This window comes from Hylobates moloch, unplaced genomic scaffold (assembly GCF_009828535.3).
Source record: "Hylobates moloch isolate HMO894 unplaced genomic scaffold, HMol_V3 SCAFFOLD_8, whole genome shotgun sequence".
NCBI classification, from domain to species: Eukaryota; Metazoa; Chordata; class Mammalia; order Primates; family Hylobatidae; genus Hylobates; species Hylobates moloch.
In genome coordinates this window covers 87,164,009-87,179,374 of record NW_026652283.1, presented here as the reverse complement: position 1 = coordinate 87,179,374, position 15,366 = coordinate 87,164,009, and the positions used below count along the sequence as shown (strand labels likewise).

The 15,366-nt window shown below is 46.7% G+C and overlaps 1 protein-coding gene across 9 annotated transcripts in view; it reads left to right on the top strand.

Moving 5' to 3' along the window:
• The window catches only part of TRAK1 (trafficking kinesin protein 1), a 216,499-nt gene that overhangs the window by 79,081 nt on the left and 122,052 nt on the right, over nt 1–15,366 (top strand). Inside the window, exon 1 of one of the 9 annotated variants that reach the window (XM_032161970.2) lies at nt 924–1,278. The exons of 6 other annotated variants lie outside the window; for them this stretch is intronic. In XM_032161970.2, coding sequence (XP_032017861.1) covers nt 1,188–1,278 — 91 coding nt within the window. In that variant the 5' untranslated portion in view covers nt 924–1,187. Of the gene's footprint in view, nt 1–923; nt 1,279–15,366 lie in introns of those variants that run through there. 2 more of the 9 variants (XM_032161959.2, XM_032161960.2) reach the window with 2 other exon arrangements.

The following is a 15,366-nucleotide window of genomic DNA, read 5'->3' as shown; positions in this document are numbered from 1 at the left end:
TAGTGGCATCTGTACCAGTGAAATCCAGGAAGCATCCAGCCTGTTAAAGTGGTTTCACTTTCTCTGAACGTGACAATGGAGGGTAAAGAAATGGCAGAATGTAGCGCTGAAACTTCACAGTTGGGCACGGTGGCTCACGCCTATAATCCCAGCACTTTGGGAGGCTGAGGCGGGCAGATCACCTGAGGTCAGGAGTTCAAGACCAGCCTGGCCAACATGGTGAAACCCCATCTCTACTAAAAATATAAAAACTAGCCGGGCGTGGTGATGGACGCCTGTAATCCCAGCTACTCGGGAGGCTGAGGCAGGGGAATTGCTTGAACCTAGGAGATGGAGGTTGCAGTGAGCTGACACAGTGCCACTGCACTCCAGCCTCGGCGACAGAGTGAGACTCTGTCTCAAAAAAACAAAACAAAAAAACAGAAAAAACCCCCCAAAAACAAAGAAATGGCAGAATGTAGTGCTGAAACTTCAAGCCCTATAGGATGTGGTGACCTGGGGGTTCTTTGTTGGGACCAGAGGAAAGCTGAGAAACAGCTCAGTGCTGTTGTGTTTAGCACTGGCTTGGTAAACAAGAGAGTAAACACACTCTTATGCGTTTAAGGGATGGGCTGTCAGGTGATGGAGAACATGCTCGGATTAAAGTTTTATTAGGCAGTCATTGACAGGACGACATTAAATGGAAAAAAGTTCTCCGAGAGACCTAGACTATCCCCAAGAATGCATCTGTGGCCTCCCAGGGCTTTGCCAAGTGCAGTCTCAGGACACCGCTTGGCATTCAGCCCTTGATAAATTCACTCCTCCCCCAGTTCCCAGCAAGCCCTGAGATGAACAGCAGACTTTTTGTTCCACTTTAATTTTTAGGCAAAACTGAATGCCCGTCACAAAGCCCCGTTCTCCTTGCTACTCCCCTACCCCCAACCTAGAGGTGTCACATTTTTGGGTGTGTCATTTTCTGTTTGGGGTGGCTTAACAAGATGAGCTGATAGGGTTCCCAGGCTGCCTGGAGTTACGTAACCCATTGTGCTTCCAGGACAGCTCACAATCTTAGGATTTGCCCTAACAAGCAAACTCAGAAAACTGCTGAGGAAGGCACGGGAGGGCGGCTGTGCGAGGCACTGCTGGGGCTGGGCTCTCATGGAGGCTCGCTCTCTTCGCTGAAGTGCCTTTGGAGTTTATGTCTGCACATGGCATTGGTTTTTCAATTCGGGCAGCCCGTCAGGGCTCAGCCTCTGCCAGGACTCTGCCACGGCAAGCTCATTCGGACAAACTCCTGTGGTAAGTTTGTTTGCCAGGTCTGCCTGCTGTCTGTTTTCTTTGTGGTGTGGTCAAAAGGAGAAAAGACCACAGGAGAAGCTGTCTCTCTCTTGCCCTGTGCTGCTTGGGAGGCTGTTCATGGTCATGTGGTAGAGAAATTGCCATGTTGAATGGTAGGCAGAGCAAAGGGACTTTAGAGACACAACCACCGCCCTCACCGCCCCCCCCATCTCCCGTTCCCAGGTCCCCTGTCCCCTTGCCCAGGCTCAGTAGGTGCAGGTGATAGTTGCACGGCATGAGCACAGGGCTGAGTTGAGCCCAGACCCCCTGCACTGCTACTCCCTTTCCCCTCACAGTTCTCTGCAGTGGGTGGACAGGGTTTCTAAGGCCTCCTCTGCCTCTCCAGCTCTGATTTCTCTAATCCTATGTCTTGTCTTTATCCTGATCTCTTAGATGCTAACCTGGTATCTTAGGTCAGCAAGGAGTTTTTCAGAAGGTGAAGGACAGAGTTAGACTGTCTCCCTCCCTCTCTCCCCTTTCCCTCTCTTCCACCCTGTTTTTTTTTTTTTGTCCTTTACTACATGCTTGGGCCTGGGACTCAGATCCACACCCCAGTGATGGAGGGCTTGCTAATCAGGTCTGCTGTGGCTTGTCTCTCTTGCTGTGGGGCTGACACCTCTCACTTCCTCTAAGCTGGTCAGAGTCCGGTGGTTGATGACCCATCTGGTTTCTGTCCTGTCTACATGCTGCTTCCTGAGAGCTGTCTGGGCCAGAAAACAGTTAATTCCTGAGAGAAGTGAGCTCCTGTTCCATTCCAGTCAGTTTTAGGCTTTAAAACATGTAAATCTTATTGAATAAGCCTAAAGACACTTTAAACATGCATCTTACTGAGGCAATCATATTGATTTTTGCATGTTGGAGCAGCATGCACCCAGGGCCAGGTTTTTACTGGGGTTTGTGTTAATTCCTGGGGTCAGAGAAGACTGGTCCTGCCCTCAGAACACAGAGGTGGGCCAGGGTGTAAAGGAGAAGCTGTAAACCGAGTGAGAATTGCCTAGGAAAAATCTGCTAACAGGAGTAGCCTTGCCTGGGAGGACTCTTCATCAAAGGCCCATGGCTTAGAATTTATTCCTTTTATTTTTTTTTATGTTATGTTATGTTACGTTACATTATGTTACGTTATGTTATGTTATTTCATGACTCACTGTGTTGCCCAGGCTGGTCTTGAATTCCTGGGCTCAAGTGATCCCCCTGCCTCGACCTCCCAAAGTGCTGGGATTACAGGCATGAGCCACCATACCTGACCCAGGATCTTTTCCTTTTCTATCACTGATTTAAGCCATAAAACTTGATGTCTTATCCTCTGAAAACATGCTCAAATAAAACATTATGGAATTTTTACACATCTTATTAATTAAATTTAAGGCCTTGTCAATTTCTCTCTAGTATAATTTTTGTGTTTTCTATTGAAAATTTATAATCTAAATGGGTCTTTTATTTGGCTATATTAATGAAACAGGAAAGAATGGACAGTGAAATATATATCCCTTTTACAACAGAGTGAGAAAATATAAATTACAATCTAAGGAATAACACATATTTTCTGAATGTGTAATTTAGAAGTTTTTTTTTTTCCTCCTCTCAGTGGAATCTCCTTTATTTCACAGTTGATTTGTTTTTGCAAATGGAATGCAGAAAGGGGCCCTGTTATGCTAATTTCTAGAGAGAGCATTTGATCTTTGCAAAACCACAGAAGCATTCACCTCTGCCTTTTAAATATGCTATAAATGATTTGGGGGACACCAGCTAATCTTCCTACCCTTCAGTTCCCTTATGACTAGGTGAGTAGGTAGAATATTTATCACAAGTTTTTGACATAAGTTGTGAAATTTATTTAAAACGTTACTTGTAAGTTTTTTTTCATGTGATTTTTGGGGCCATAGTTCTCAAGTATTTGATATACTTTTATCTTCTCCTAACTGGTTTTAGTTCTGCACTTGAAACAAATTTTTTCTCTCCTGTCCTCTTTCCCTCTCCTCTCTTCTCTTTTCCCTCCCCTCTCTTCTCTTTTCCTTCCCTTCCCTTCCCTCCCCTTCCCTTCCCTCCCCTCCCCTCCCTTTTTCCTTTCCTTTTTCCTTTCTTTTCCTCCCCTCCCCTCTCCTCCTCTCCCTTTTTCCTTTCCTTTTTCCTTTCCTTTCCTCCCCTCCCCTCTCCTCCTCTCCTCTCCTTCTTTCCTTCCTTCCTTTTTTTTACAGAGTCTCACTCTGTCACCCAGGCTGGAGTGCAGTGGCATGATCTTGGCTCACTGCAACTTCCACCTCCCAGGTTCAGGCAGTTCTCATCCCTCAACCTCCCGAATAGCTGGGATAGTTGGACTGCAACTATAGTTGATAGTTGGACCGCCACCACGCCCAGCTAATTTTTTGTGTTTTTAGTAGAGACAGGGTTTTGCCATGTTGCCCAGGCTGATCCCAAACTCCTGAGCTCAGGCAGTCCACCCGCCTAGGCCTCCCAAAGTACTAGGATTATAGGCGTGAGCCACTGTGCCTGGCTGAAGCAAGCTTTTCGTGTATATAATGTATCAATCTTTGTTCACCCCAAACTATTTTTGGAAGTTGGCAAATAATAAATTATAATAGAAAAGAAAATGGCAGTTTTTGGCAGAGTGGCCAGGTATGGGCCTCGGCACCCTGTTCTTCCTGCTCAGCCAAGGTCTGTTGTAGGAACGTTGACTGGGAGTGACTGAGAGGATTCAGGGTGCACCAATGCCAGGCTCAGCCTGAGCAGCTAGGTTGGTGTGTGAGTCTGGGACTCATGGCCCCAGGAGGAACTTTGGAGTCAGAAACCTCTCTGTTTTCACTGATCCCTGATCTCTCATAAATACTGAAAAACTTGAGCAAGTCAGGCTGAAACTATCAGGAGCTGAAACTTTATTTTACTTTTAGAGTCAGAGTCTCACTCTGTCACATAGGCTGGAGTGTAGTGGTGCAGTGCAGTCATGGTGTATTGCAATCTTGAACTCCTGAGCTCAAGTGACTCTCTCACCTCCACCTCCCAAGTAGCTGTGACTACAGGCTGGAGCCACTGTGCCTGGCTATTTTTTTTTTGGTAGAGATGGGATCTTGCTATGTTGACCAGCTGGTCTTGAACTTCTGGCCTCAAGTGATCCTACCACCTTAGCTTCCCAAAGTGTTGGGATTATAGATGTGAGCCCCAGTGCCTGGCAAAGGTGTAACTTTATAACTAGATCTGGAAGAAATATAGTTATAAATCCTGTTCTAGGTTTCTCTAGAGAAACAGAGCCAATAGGAGAAACTTATATAGAGATTTATTACAAGGAATTGTGTTACTTGATGGTGGAGGCTGACAACTCCAAGATGTGCAGTTGGCAAGCTGGAGCCCTGGGAGACCCAGTGGTATAGTTGCAGTCCAAAGGCTTGACAGGTTTGAGGCCCAGGAACTGGTGTTCCAGTCCTGAAGACCCTGGGGGTGGGTCAGCCTGCTTGCTCTATTCAGACCCCAGCTGATTGGATGAGGTCCACTTCACTCACGGTAAGGAGGCATCTGTTTTGCTCAGCCTACTTATTCATGTTCATCTCACCCAGAAACACTACCACAGACACATTCAGAATCATTCTTGACCAAATTTCTGGCCACCCCATGGCCCAGTCAAGGAGACACATATTACACAGTTAGCCTTCACAGATCCTAACGGTGGCTGCCATTTACTGAGGAGTAGCTGTGTGCCTGGCAGGTTTCCAAGTGTGGCTCCTGGAACTCATGTTGTCCTCAGCACAGCTCTGAGGTGGGTACTGTTACCACCCTCACCTTTGAGGAGGCACAGAGTAGGCAGCTTAACCTGTTGTATAAAATAGGGATCCTTGAGGTTTAGACCCGGCAGCATTGTTTTCTGACCCTCTTTAAGTTACTGTTCTTCATTTTTTTTCTTTTTTATTAATTTCATTTACTGTTAAATGGGGTTTTAAATTATGAAAATAACACATGCAAGTGGTAAAACTTGAAAGTGTACCAAAATATAGTCAGTGCAGAGCAGCCCTCACTCCACCATCAGTGCAGTTTAATGGGTAAACAAATCATTCCAAGAAGTTTTTATGCACATATTCATTTTCTAAAAGACACAGATGGGACCATATCCTATTCCTTGATCTGCATTTTAAGATGATTAACCATATTACTTAAAATGAATTCACATACTATTACCTTATTCTTTAAAATAGCGACATGATATCCCATTGTTTGGCTGTATCATCATCATCATCATCATCATCATCAGTCATTTAATTAAACCAGGCTGTGGTCTGAATATTTGTCTCCCCAAAATGAGTATGTTGAAACCTAATCAGCAGTGCAATGGTATTAGGAGGTGGAGCCTCTGGGAGGTGGTTAGGTCACAGGGGCAGAGCCCTGATGAGTGGATTCGTTTCCTTATAAAAGAGGTTTTGGAGAGCTAGTTAGCCTGTTCTACCCTGTGAGGACAGAGTGAGAAGGTGCCATCAGTGAACCAGGAACCAAGCCCTTACCAGACATCTGCTGGTGCTTTTATCTTGGACTTGTCAGTCCCCAAAGCTGGGAGAAATAAATGTTTATTGTTGACAAGCCACCAGTTTATGGTATTTTGCTCTAGCAGCCTGAACAGGCTAGGAAAACTCAGCAGCTCTCAGTCCTGGAATACTTAATATATCTTTTTAGAAGAAGCATTTTGTAATTCATTTTTTAATTACCCTTAAATGAAACTCATAGATAACTCTTAGGATTCGTAGAATCCTCTTAGAAACATAATTTTATTTCTTTTATTTCTATCTTTTTTTGAGCTGGAGTCTCGCTCTGTTGCTCAGGCTGGAGTGCAGTAGTGTGATCTCAGCTCACTGCAACCTCCGACTCCTGGGTTCAAGTGATTCTCCTGCCTCAGCCTCCTGAGTAGCTGGGACTATAGACGTGTGCCACTACACTCGGCTAATTTTTTGTGTTTTTAGTAGAGGTGGGGTTTCGCCATGTTGGCCAGGCTGGTTGGTCTCAAACTCCTGTGCTCAAGTGATCCGTCCACCTCGACCTCCCAAAGTGCTGGGATTACAGGCATGAGCCACCGCGCATGGCCAAACACATAATTTTAAAAGAATCAGTGTAATGCCTTACCGTACTGTAAAGGAGAAACTAAAGAAAAATGACATAGCTTGTATTTCAAATGTCGCTGAAGGGACATAGCCTCATTAGGACACATCATGAGCAGTTAGGCCCTGCCCCTGCAGGTAGAATTGCTGTGAAGGGGGCAGCCACAAAGGCAGTGAAGCATGCTGGCTACTCAAGGGTCCAAGACAGAACCGCTGCAGCAGCCCCCATTGATGGATGCTGTAAGTTGTTTTCAGTTCTTGCATTTTAAATGGTGCCTCAAGTTTCATTCCTACTCATTGGCTTAAACAGTGTGCAACAAGAAAAATGCATACAGTTTAAAGAATACACTTTGAGGTTTTCCACCTTCATCCTATTCCCAGCCCTCTGCCTTTCCTCCCAAGGGAATGACTGTTGCTTGTTTGTTTCCAAAAATGTTCTGTGCATGCGTTTGTATAATATGTATGTCCCCTCTCCTGCTTTGAAAGCTTTCTACACATGGGAACATACACTAAACATATTGTTGCCTTTTCTCCTTAGTAATCTATATTGGAGACCTTTCCAGTTAGCATACATCCATCATATTCTTTTTGCTGGCTGCCTATTTTTCATTGCCCATAAATCCCACGATTGATTTAATTAATTCCCTATTGTAAGACAAGTAGATTGTTTCCAGTGTTCTGCAAATACCACTGAGTTGGGATAGCCATGTTCCCACATATTTAAACAAATAAGTGATGAATGTACTTGTGTGAATTCCTAGGCTGTGGACTATAATTTGATGGAGCGAGTCATAGAGATTGTGTGGTGTGTGTTGTTCAGACGATGTGGGAGAGTGTGTGGGCGCTCACTGTCTGCACCCCTGGTATGAGCACATTTGCTCTTTGCCAGCTGAGGTGTATAAACAGCAGCAGCCCCGATCTTGATTTATGTTCCTCAGTGTGTAGAGGCCCAGCATTTTTGGCATTTCCTGGAGGAATTTTTATTGTCTTTTCTGTGATCTGAGATAAATGCTTAACAGTTTCTACTTTTAGCTCATGGAGTGATTGCCTCCAAAATTGTAATTACTATTTATATCCTATTTATATACTTTCCTTTCCATCCCTCATGTAGCACGTCACTGCCTGGTAGGCTTGGATTTTGAATTCTGGATTTTGAATACCACGTGGCACCTGCTGGGCGTACCTGAACTTTATATCAAGGACTCACCACACAGTTTATGATTTGAGTTTTTAAATTTCCCAGACATCTGTCTTAGAAAACAGACCAAACACATACTGATAGGTTGGTCCATCAGAGTGTGCTCTGGGAAGGGTTGTGGAGGTCTCATCTTTTAAACTGCCGTGATACTGACAACTATGTCAACACCAGGGTCCAGTGGCGTTTCTATTTCCAGAGGAGTATCTTGGAGGACCTTTATTTTAAGTTTTCCTTTCCTCCCTTCTTTTCATTTTTTTTCTTCTCACCCTCTTCTCTCCCCCATCTCTCCTTCCCACTTTCTGTTTCCTCTCCCCTCCCCTCCTCCTCAGCCGATATCTCTCCTTCCCGTTGCTCCCTCCTTTCTTCTCTTCCTCCATCCCCACTCCCCTCCTTTCTCTGCGTCTCTCCTCCTCCTCTTCCTTAAAGAAACAATGGCTTTCTTTTTTTTCTTTTTAATAATTATACAACTGAGGTGGATCTAGGTTGGTGACGCCTTTGGAAGCTTTGCAGCATTCAGTAGAGCTTCTTAGGTACAGGCAGCAGGCAGGTCACAGGCCGTACTGGGTTAATGTTCTTTGGTGCTTTTCCAGCACATGGAGGAAAGGAAGTTGGGCCTGTGGTCAACTGGCCCTTTCCCAGTTGAGTCTGCAGGTTGTGAGTGTGCAGTAAGTCTTTTGAATTATTAGCTGGAGTTAAATGGGAAGGAAGAGGTGAGGATATCAATAATGTGAAGCGGGAAGGCTGAAGACCGTGAGTTCTGTGAAGGGAACCTGACCTGCGGGAGAGAGGGAGGGAGAAAGAGAACAGAGAGCTCCAGCCAGCTCACCCTTTGGGGTGACTGGAAGCTGCCTAGCAGGTGGTTTTGCCCTAATTTACAAATTTACCGCCCTATTAAGGCCTTATCTGGTCCAGGCTCACTTCCTACTCTGCCACCTTCTATCATGGTGTTGGAAAAGAAGGAGTGCCTAGCAGGGTTGGCCTTTTGAGCATGGGAGTCCACGGTGTCCCCTTGGAGCCCAGTTGCAGGGAGAGCAAGGTGGACAGGTGGTTTCATCCAGAATTGGGTTTTGCTGTATGGGTGCTGTGAAAGTCCCACGAGAGTGAGGGAGGCCGAGCCTTAGGCACCAGCGTTGCTGGAGCAAAGGGCTGGGGGATTCCAGCTGGACAGGAAGGGGGCGGTAGAGGCCATGCAGAGGAATTGAGGGGCTGGGGGTCTCCATGGAATAGCGGGGATAACTGAGGGAGAGCTGTGGAGCCGGGGGGAGTTGCAGTCAGGGAGGGGGGCATCTGAATTCTAGATTTCAGAGGTGGCCCGGGTGTGGCTGGCAGAAGTGGCATGTGATAGGAGGGCCATGGAGGTCGCAGACTTGAGAGCTGGGGAGTCAGGTGGTGTCAGGTGTAGGGGTGGCAGCAGCAGCCTGGATGAGTGGCTGCACTCTGTGGAGAGGATGGCCGCCAACCTCTACCGGGGCGGAGTTGCTGATGGGTGGACGAGTGGGCATAGGCAGGGGGTGACCCAGCTGGATGGCCTGAGTCTCAAGCGAGTGAGGATTTTTAAAGGCAGATGGGAGACAATGAGAAGGGGAGGTGGTCCAAGGAGCCAGAGGATGCCGGCACCAACTCCAGACCTGAGTGTGGCAGCTCAGAGCAAGACCCTAATCTTGACCTTCCAGGGGGTTTAAACCCTAGTTTGATTTTGACCTAATGATGGAACATTTGCGTGGAACAAACTGAACCTTCTTAGTGGGAGAGATGGAAATGGTTGGGAAGATGACGGTGAGCTAAGCCTGTGGCCAGGGGCCTCTCCTTCAAACACCAGCCACACAGAGAGGGAGAGTCATGCTGAGGGACCCTGACATTCTTCTCTTAGTAGGAATTCTGTTCTCTTTCCCAAACCAACATGTTTGGTTTCAGCTTATCTGATAAATATAATTATGCTCTTTTGTTCAGCTTTGAAAAATCCTGCCCATAGACCATTCAGGTTGTCATACCTGCAGGTTTGAACTCATTGCCCAGTGCTATTTTAACGTTGTTTCTCCCTATTTATGTGAGTAGAAATGAGAAGAGGCAAAGCTGACTTTGTGACAGGGCCTGGAAGTTTTCTGTGCCCAGTGTCTCTTCCTTTGCCTTTAATTTGAATTCAGGCTGCCTGGGATGTGTGGTAAAGAATGGGCCTGGGATGTGTGGTAAAGAATGGGCCTGTCCAGGTGAGGATGCAGCACCACCTAGTGGGCCAGAGGTGCACTAGCAACAGGAGCCAGGTTTTTTGCAACTTTTGGAATGAAGGAAAGGGTAAGAGTTAATTGCAGGAAGAGACTGCCAGGGTTAGGGCCAGTTGCTGACGCCTGTAATTCCAGCACTTTGGGAGGCCGAGGCAGGAGAATCGCTTGAGCCAAGGAGTTTGAAGCCAGCCTAGGCAACATAGTGAGACCCCCATCTCTACAAAAAATACAAAGCTTAGCTGGTGTGGTGGTGCATGCCCTGTAGTCCCAGCTACTTGGGAGGCTGAGGTGGGAGGATCACTTGAGCCCAGGGTGTAGAGGCCACAGTGCGCCATGATTGTGCCACTGCACTCCAGCCTGGATGACAGAGCAAGAGGCCTTGTCTTTCTTAAATAAAAAAATGGTGACAGGTAAGGCAGGTGACTTAAGTTGTGTAGAAGAAAAGAAATCTTCTCCCATCTCATCTTTTCTCCTGCCTTGTTCCATCTACCTTTATTCTCTTCCCATCCACTCTGTTTACTGGAACTAATTCCAGAAGTAGTTTTTGTAAGGGACGGTGTCATTATAGCCAAGTGTGGCCATGTTTTTCTTGCGTGGACTCATGTAAGGAGATTCTGATGGGGGTGTAATTTCATTCCCATGTAGTGAACTTTATTCGAGCTGTCAGTGATTGTACTTTACAAGACTTTATTTATTTATTTTGACACAGAGTTTTGTTCTTGTTGCCCAGGCTGGAGTGCAATGGCACAGTCTCGGCTCACTGCGACCTCTGTCTACTGAGTTCAAGTGATTCTCCTGCCTCAGCCTCCCCAGTAGCTGGGATTACAGGCACCTGCCATCACACCTGGCTAATTTTTTTGTATATTTAGTAGAGACGGGGCTTCACCATGTTGGCCAGGCTGGTCTCGAACTCCTGACCTCAGGTGATCCACCCGCCTCAGCCTCCCAAAGTGCTGGGATTACAGGCGTGAGGCACCGCTCCCGGCCAACTTTACAAGACTTTAAATTAGCTGTGTATTAGTCATATGTTGCTGTAGGAGTGCTAACAGCCTCCAAATCCTAGTGGTTCCTACAACATTTATTTCTTGCTCACAGACATGGGTCACCTGAGGATTGGCTTTGTTTGTCTCTTATTTGGGGATTTGGGCCACAAAGTTGGGACCTACCTAGGGAGATGTTCTCCTTTGGGCAGAAGACAAGAGCTCAAGAGGACAGGTCCAACCACGCCACACAGGCATGCTCAGAGCCTCCCACTGGACGTGGAGTTATGCCGGCCACAACGAGTCATGTGGCTCAGCCTGAAGTCACAGAGTTGTGAAATATTTTGCCCATATTGGGCAAATAGTGAACCATAGCAAGAGTGATTCAGGAAGGGTGCAGGAAGAATTGTGGACAAAGTGAACAGCTTAGAGTTTAGAATATTCTTAGGTGACAGGAGTGGCACTGAATGGCCGAGGTACATTAGTTGCTTTCAGGAAAGCCTCGTGGTGCCAGTCACCTCTGAATTATTGGCATTGGCTTCTTCTATTAGCCCTGCTTGAGGAGGGGAAGGACATGACTCTTACGGCCTACAGCAGGAGTTGGCAAACTCCTGTAAAGGGCCAGAGAGTAAATCTTTTAGGTTTGCAGGTCAGAAGGTCTCTGTCTCAACTGCTTGTCTCTGCTGTTGCAGCACATAAAGCAGCCATAGACATTCCCTAGAGGAACAGGTGTGGCTGTGTTTCGGAAACACTTTTCTTTATAAAAATAGCAGAGGGCTGGGTTTCCCCTTAAGCCATAGTTTGCAGACTCCTGGCCTAGACCTTCAAGGAATGACCTCTATCATGACACCAACTTAACGGTAAGAGAGAACCACCTCTTTTTAGTTGGGAAGCCAAATAGCATTCAAAGAGCTGTTGGTGAGTCCAGCAATCCTCCACCTATTTACTCAGCGTTATTAAGCTGTAAGCAGTCATTTCAGGTCATTGAAAATCCAGGCAACCAAAGCTTATTGTTCTTAAGTATGAAATGTCACGTACTTATTTATTTATTTTTTGAGATGAAGTCTCACTGTATCACCTAGGCTGGAGTGTAGTGGTGCCATCTCAGCTCACTGCAACTTCTGCCTCCCAGGTTCAAGTGATTCTCCTGCCTTACCCTCCTGAGTAGCTGGGATTACAGGCGCATACCACCATGCCTGGCTAATTTTTGTATTTTTAGTAGAGACGGGGTTTTGCCATGTTGGCCAGGCTGGTCTTGAACTCCTGACCTCCAGTGATCCACCTGCCTTGGCCTCCCAAAGTGCTGGGATTACAGGCATAAGCCACCGCGCCCAGTCAAAATCTCATTTTACCTACCTTACCCTATCTTCAGAAGAAATGTCTGTTAAAGGTATTAGAAGCTTCTTTTACCTTGGGCTTTCCAAACAGTTGATGTGGAAGGCAATTTAATCCTTCTCATGGATTCAGAGTTATCTTTTGTGATATCTTCTGTTTTCCAGAGATTTGCTGATGTGTTAAGGGTATGGTACTGATGCCGGATGTTTTGCTCATTAGCCCAGCAAGGTCAAGGTTCTTGTCTCATGACCAGGGAGAAGTAGGCACATGGACACTCAAAGAGAGGGGTCCTGAAAGCAGGTTGCTGGTTCTCCCTTCACAGTTGAATACAAGGGCTTCTCTATCTGCTGATGGGGCTGTGTTCCCTATTTGTATAAGGTGTGAGTTTCTGGCGGCTCTACCCTGACCTTCCAGTGTGTGTGCGGGCCCCTAGTCTGAGCCATTCCACATTGATTTATTTCCCTTACTGTGCATGTGTTAAGGGACTGGATTTTTCACTGCTGGCATGTTTAGGCAAGCCCCCTGTGCACAATGACCTTGGCAGGTCGGAAGTTCTCCAGGGAACCTCCCCCGTCTGCCTAGGAGAGTTCTCTGCTTCCTGCCTCTATCAGTACGTGTGCTCAGCAGGACTTACTTTCACATTTCTTGTGGTTACATTTTTTCTTGTAACAGCTTCATTGAGATATAATTCATGCTTCATACAGTTCATCCATATAAAGTGTATAATTTGGTGGTTTTTAGTATGTTCGTGAGGTTGTGCAATCATCAGCAGTTCAGCTGGTGAATCTGTTCAATTTCAGAACATTTTCATTCACCACCCAAAAAGCTCCTTTCCCTTTAGCAATCATCCCTCAGTCTCCTCACATCTCCCACAGTGTGGCTGCATTCTTTTTTTTTTTTTTTTTTTTTGAGATGAAGTCTCCCTCTGTCCCCCAGGCTGAAGTGCAGTGGCGTGATCTTGGCTCACTGCAATCTGTGCCTCCTAGGTTCAAGAGATTCTCCTGCCTCAGCCTCCTGAGTAGCTGGGATTACAGGCGTGTGCCACCATGCTCAGCTAATTTTTTTATTTTTTTTCTTAGTAGAGACAGGGCTTTGCTGGGTTGGCCAGGCTAGTCTCAAACTCCTGACCTCAAGTGATCTGCTGGCCTCAGCCTCCCAAAGTGCTGGGATTACAGGCGTGAGTCACTGTGCCTGGCCATGTATTCTTAATACACTTTCAAAACTCTCTTGATTTCTACTGTCATTGTTCTTGATTCCGACAGGCTTTCCCCTAACCTTGGAGAGTGGTGGTGGGGGATCTTTCTTGAGTGGTCATCGATGCTATTTGAGTGTACACTCAACAGACATTTTATGGCTGGGCTTGCGTCTGTGATCCCAGCACTTTGGGAGGCAGAGATGGGAGGATCACTTGAGCTCAAGAGTTTGAGACCAGATTCAGGAGGAGTGGTTCCAACATGGTCGAATAGGAACAGCTCCAGTCTGCAGCTCCCAGTGTGAGTGATGCAGAAGATGGGTGATTTCTGCATTTCCAACTGAGGTACCGGGTTCATCTCACTGCAGTTTGTCAGACAGTGGGTGCAGCCCACGGAGCAGGGCAGGGCATCGCCTCACCCGGAAAGCACAAGGGGTTGGGAAATTCCCTTTCCTAGCAAAGGGAAGCCATGACAGATGGTACCTGGAAAATCGGGACACTCCCACCCTGATACTGCACTTTTCCAACGGTCTTAGCAAACGGCACACCAGGAGATTATATGCTGCGCCTGTCTCGGAGGGTCCCATGCCCACGGAGCCTTACTCACTGCTAGCACAGCAGTCTGAGATTGAACTGCAAGGTGTCAGCAAGGCTGGGGGAGGGGCGCCTGCCATTGCTGAGGCTTGAGTAGGTAAACAAAACGGCTGGGAAGCTCGAACTGGGTGGAGCCTACCGCAGCTCAAGTAGGCTTGCCTGCCTCTGTAGACTCCACCTCTGGAATCTCAGGGCATAGCTGAACAAAAGGCAGCAGAAACTTCTGCAGACTTAAATGTCCCTGTCTGACAGCTTTGAAGACAGTAGCGGTTCTCCCAGCATGGAGTTTGAAATCTGAGAACGGACAGACTGCTTCCTCAAGTGAGTCTCTGACCCCCAAGTAGCCTAACTGGGAGGCACCTCCCAGTAGGGGCTGACTGACACCTCATACAGCCGGGTGCCCCTCGGAGATGAAGCGTCCAGAGGAAGGATTGGGCAGCAATGTCTGCCATCCTGCAATATTTGCTGTTTTGCAGCCTCTGCTGGTGATACCCAGGCAAACAGCATCTGGAGTGGACCTCCAGAAAACTCCAACAGACCTGCAGCTGAGGGTCCTGACTGTTAGAAGGAAAACTAACAAACAGAAAGCACATCTACACCAAAACCCCATCTGTACATCACCATCATCAAAGACCACAGGTAGATAAAACCACAAAGATGGGGAGAAACCAGAGCAGAAAAGCTGAAAATTCTAAAAATCCAAGCGCCTCTTCTCCCCCAAAGGAATGCAGCTCCTTGCTACCAATGGAACAAAGCTGGACGGAGGATGACTTTGACAAGTTGAGAGAAGAAAGCTTCAGATGATCAAACTTCTCCGAGCTAAAGGAGGATGTTCAAACCCATCGCAAAGAAGCTAAAAACCTTAAAAAAAGATTAGACAAATGGCTAACTAGAATAAACAGTGTAGAGAAGACCTTAAATGACTTGATGGAGCTGAAGACCATGGCACGAGAACTACGTGACGCATGCACAAGCTTCAGTAGCCAATTTGATCAACTGGAAGAAAGGGTATCAGTGATTGAAGATCAAATGAACGAAATGAAGCAAGAAGAGAAGTTTAGAGAAAAAAGAGTAAAAAGAAACGAACAAAGCCTCCAAGAAATATGGGACTATGTGAAAAGACCAAATCTACGTGTGATTGGTGTACCTGAAAGTGATGGGGAGAATGGAACCAAGTTGGAAAACACTCTTCAGGATATTATCCAGGAGAACTTTCCCAATCTAGTGAGGCAGGCCAACATTCAAATTCAGGAAATACAGAGAACGCCACAAAGATACTCCTCGAGAAGAGCAACTCTAAGACACATAATTGTCAGATTCACCAAAGTTGAAATGAAGGAAAAAATGTTACGGGCAGCCAGAGTGAAAGGTCGGGTTACCCACAAAGGGAAGCCCATCAGACTAACAGCGGATCTCTTGGCAGAAACTGTACAAGCCAGAAGAGAGTGGGGGCCAGTAT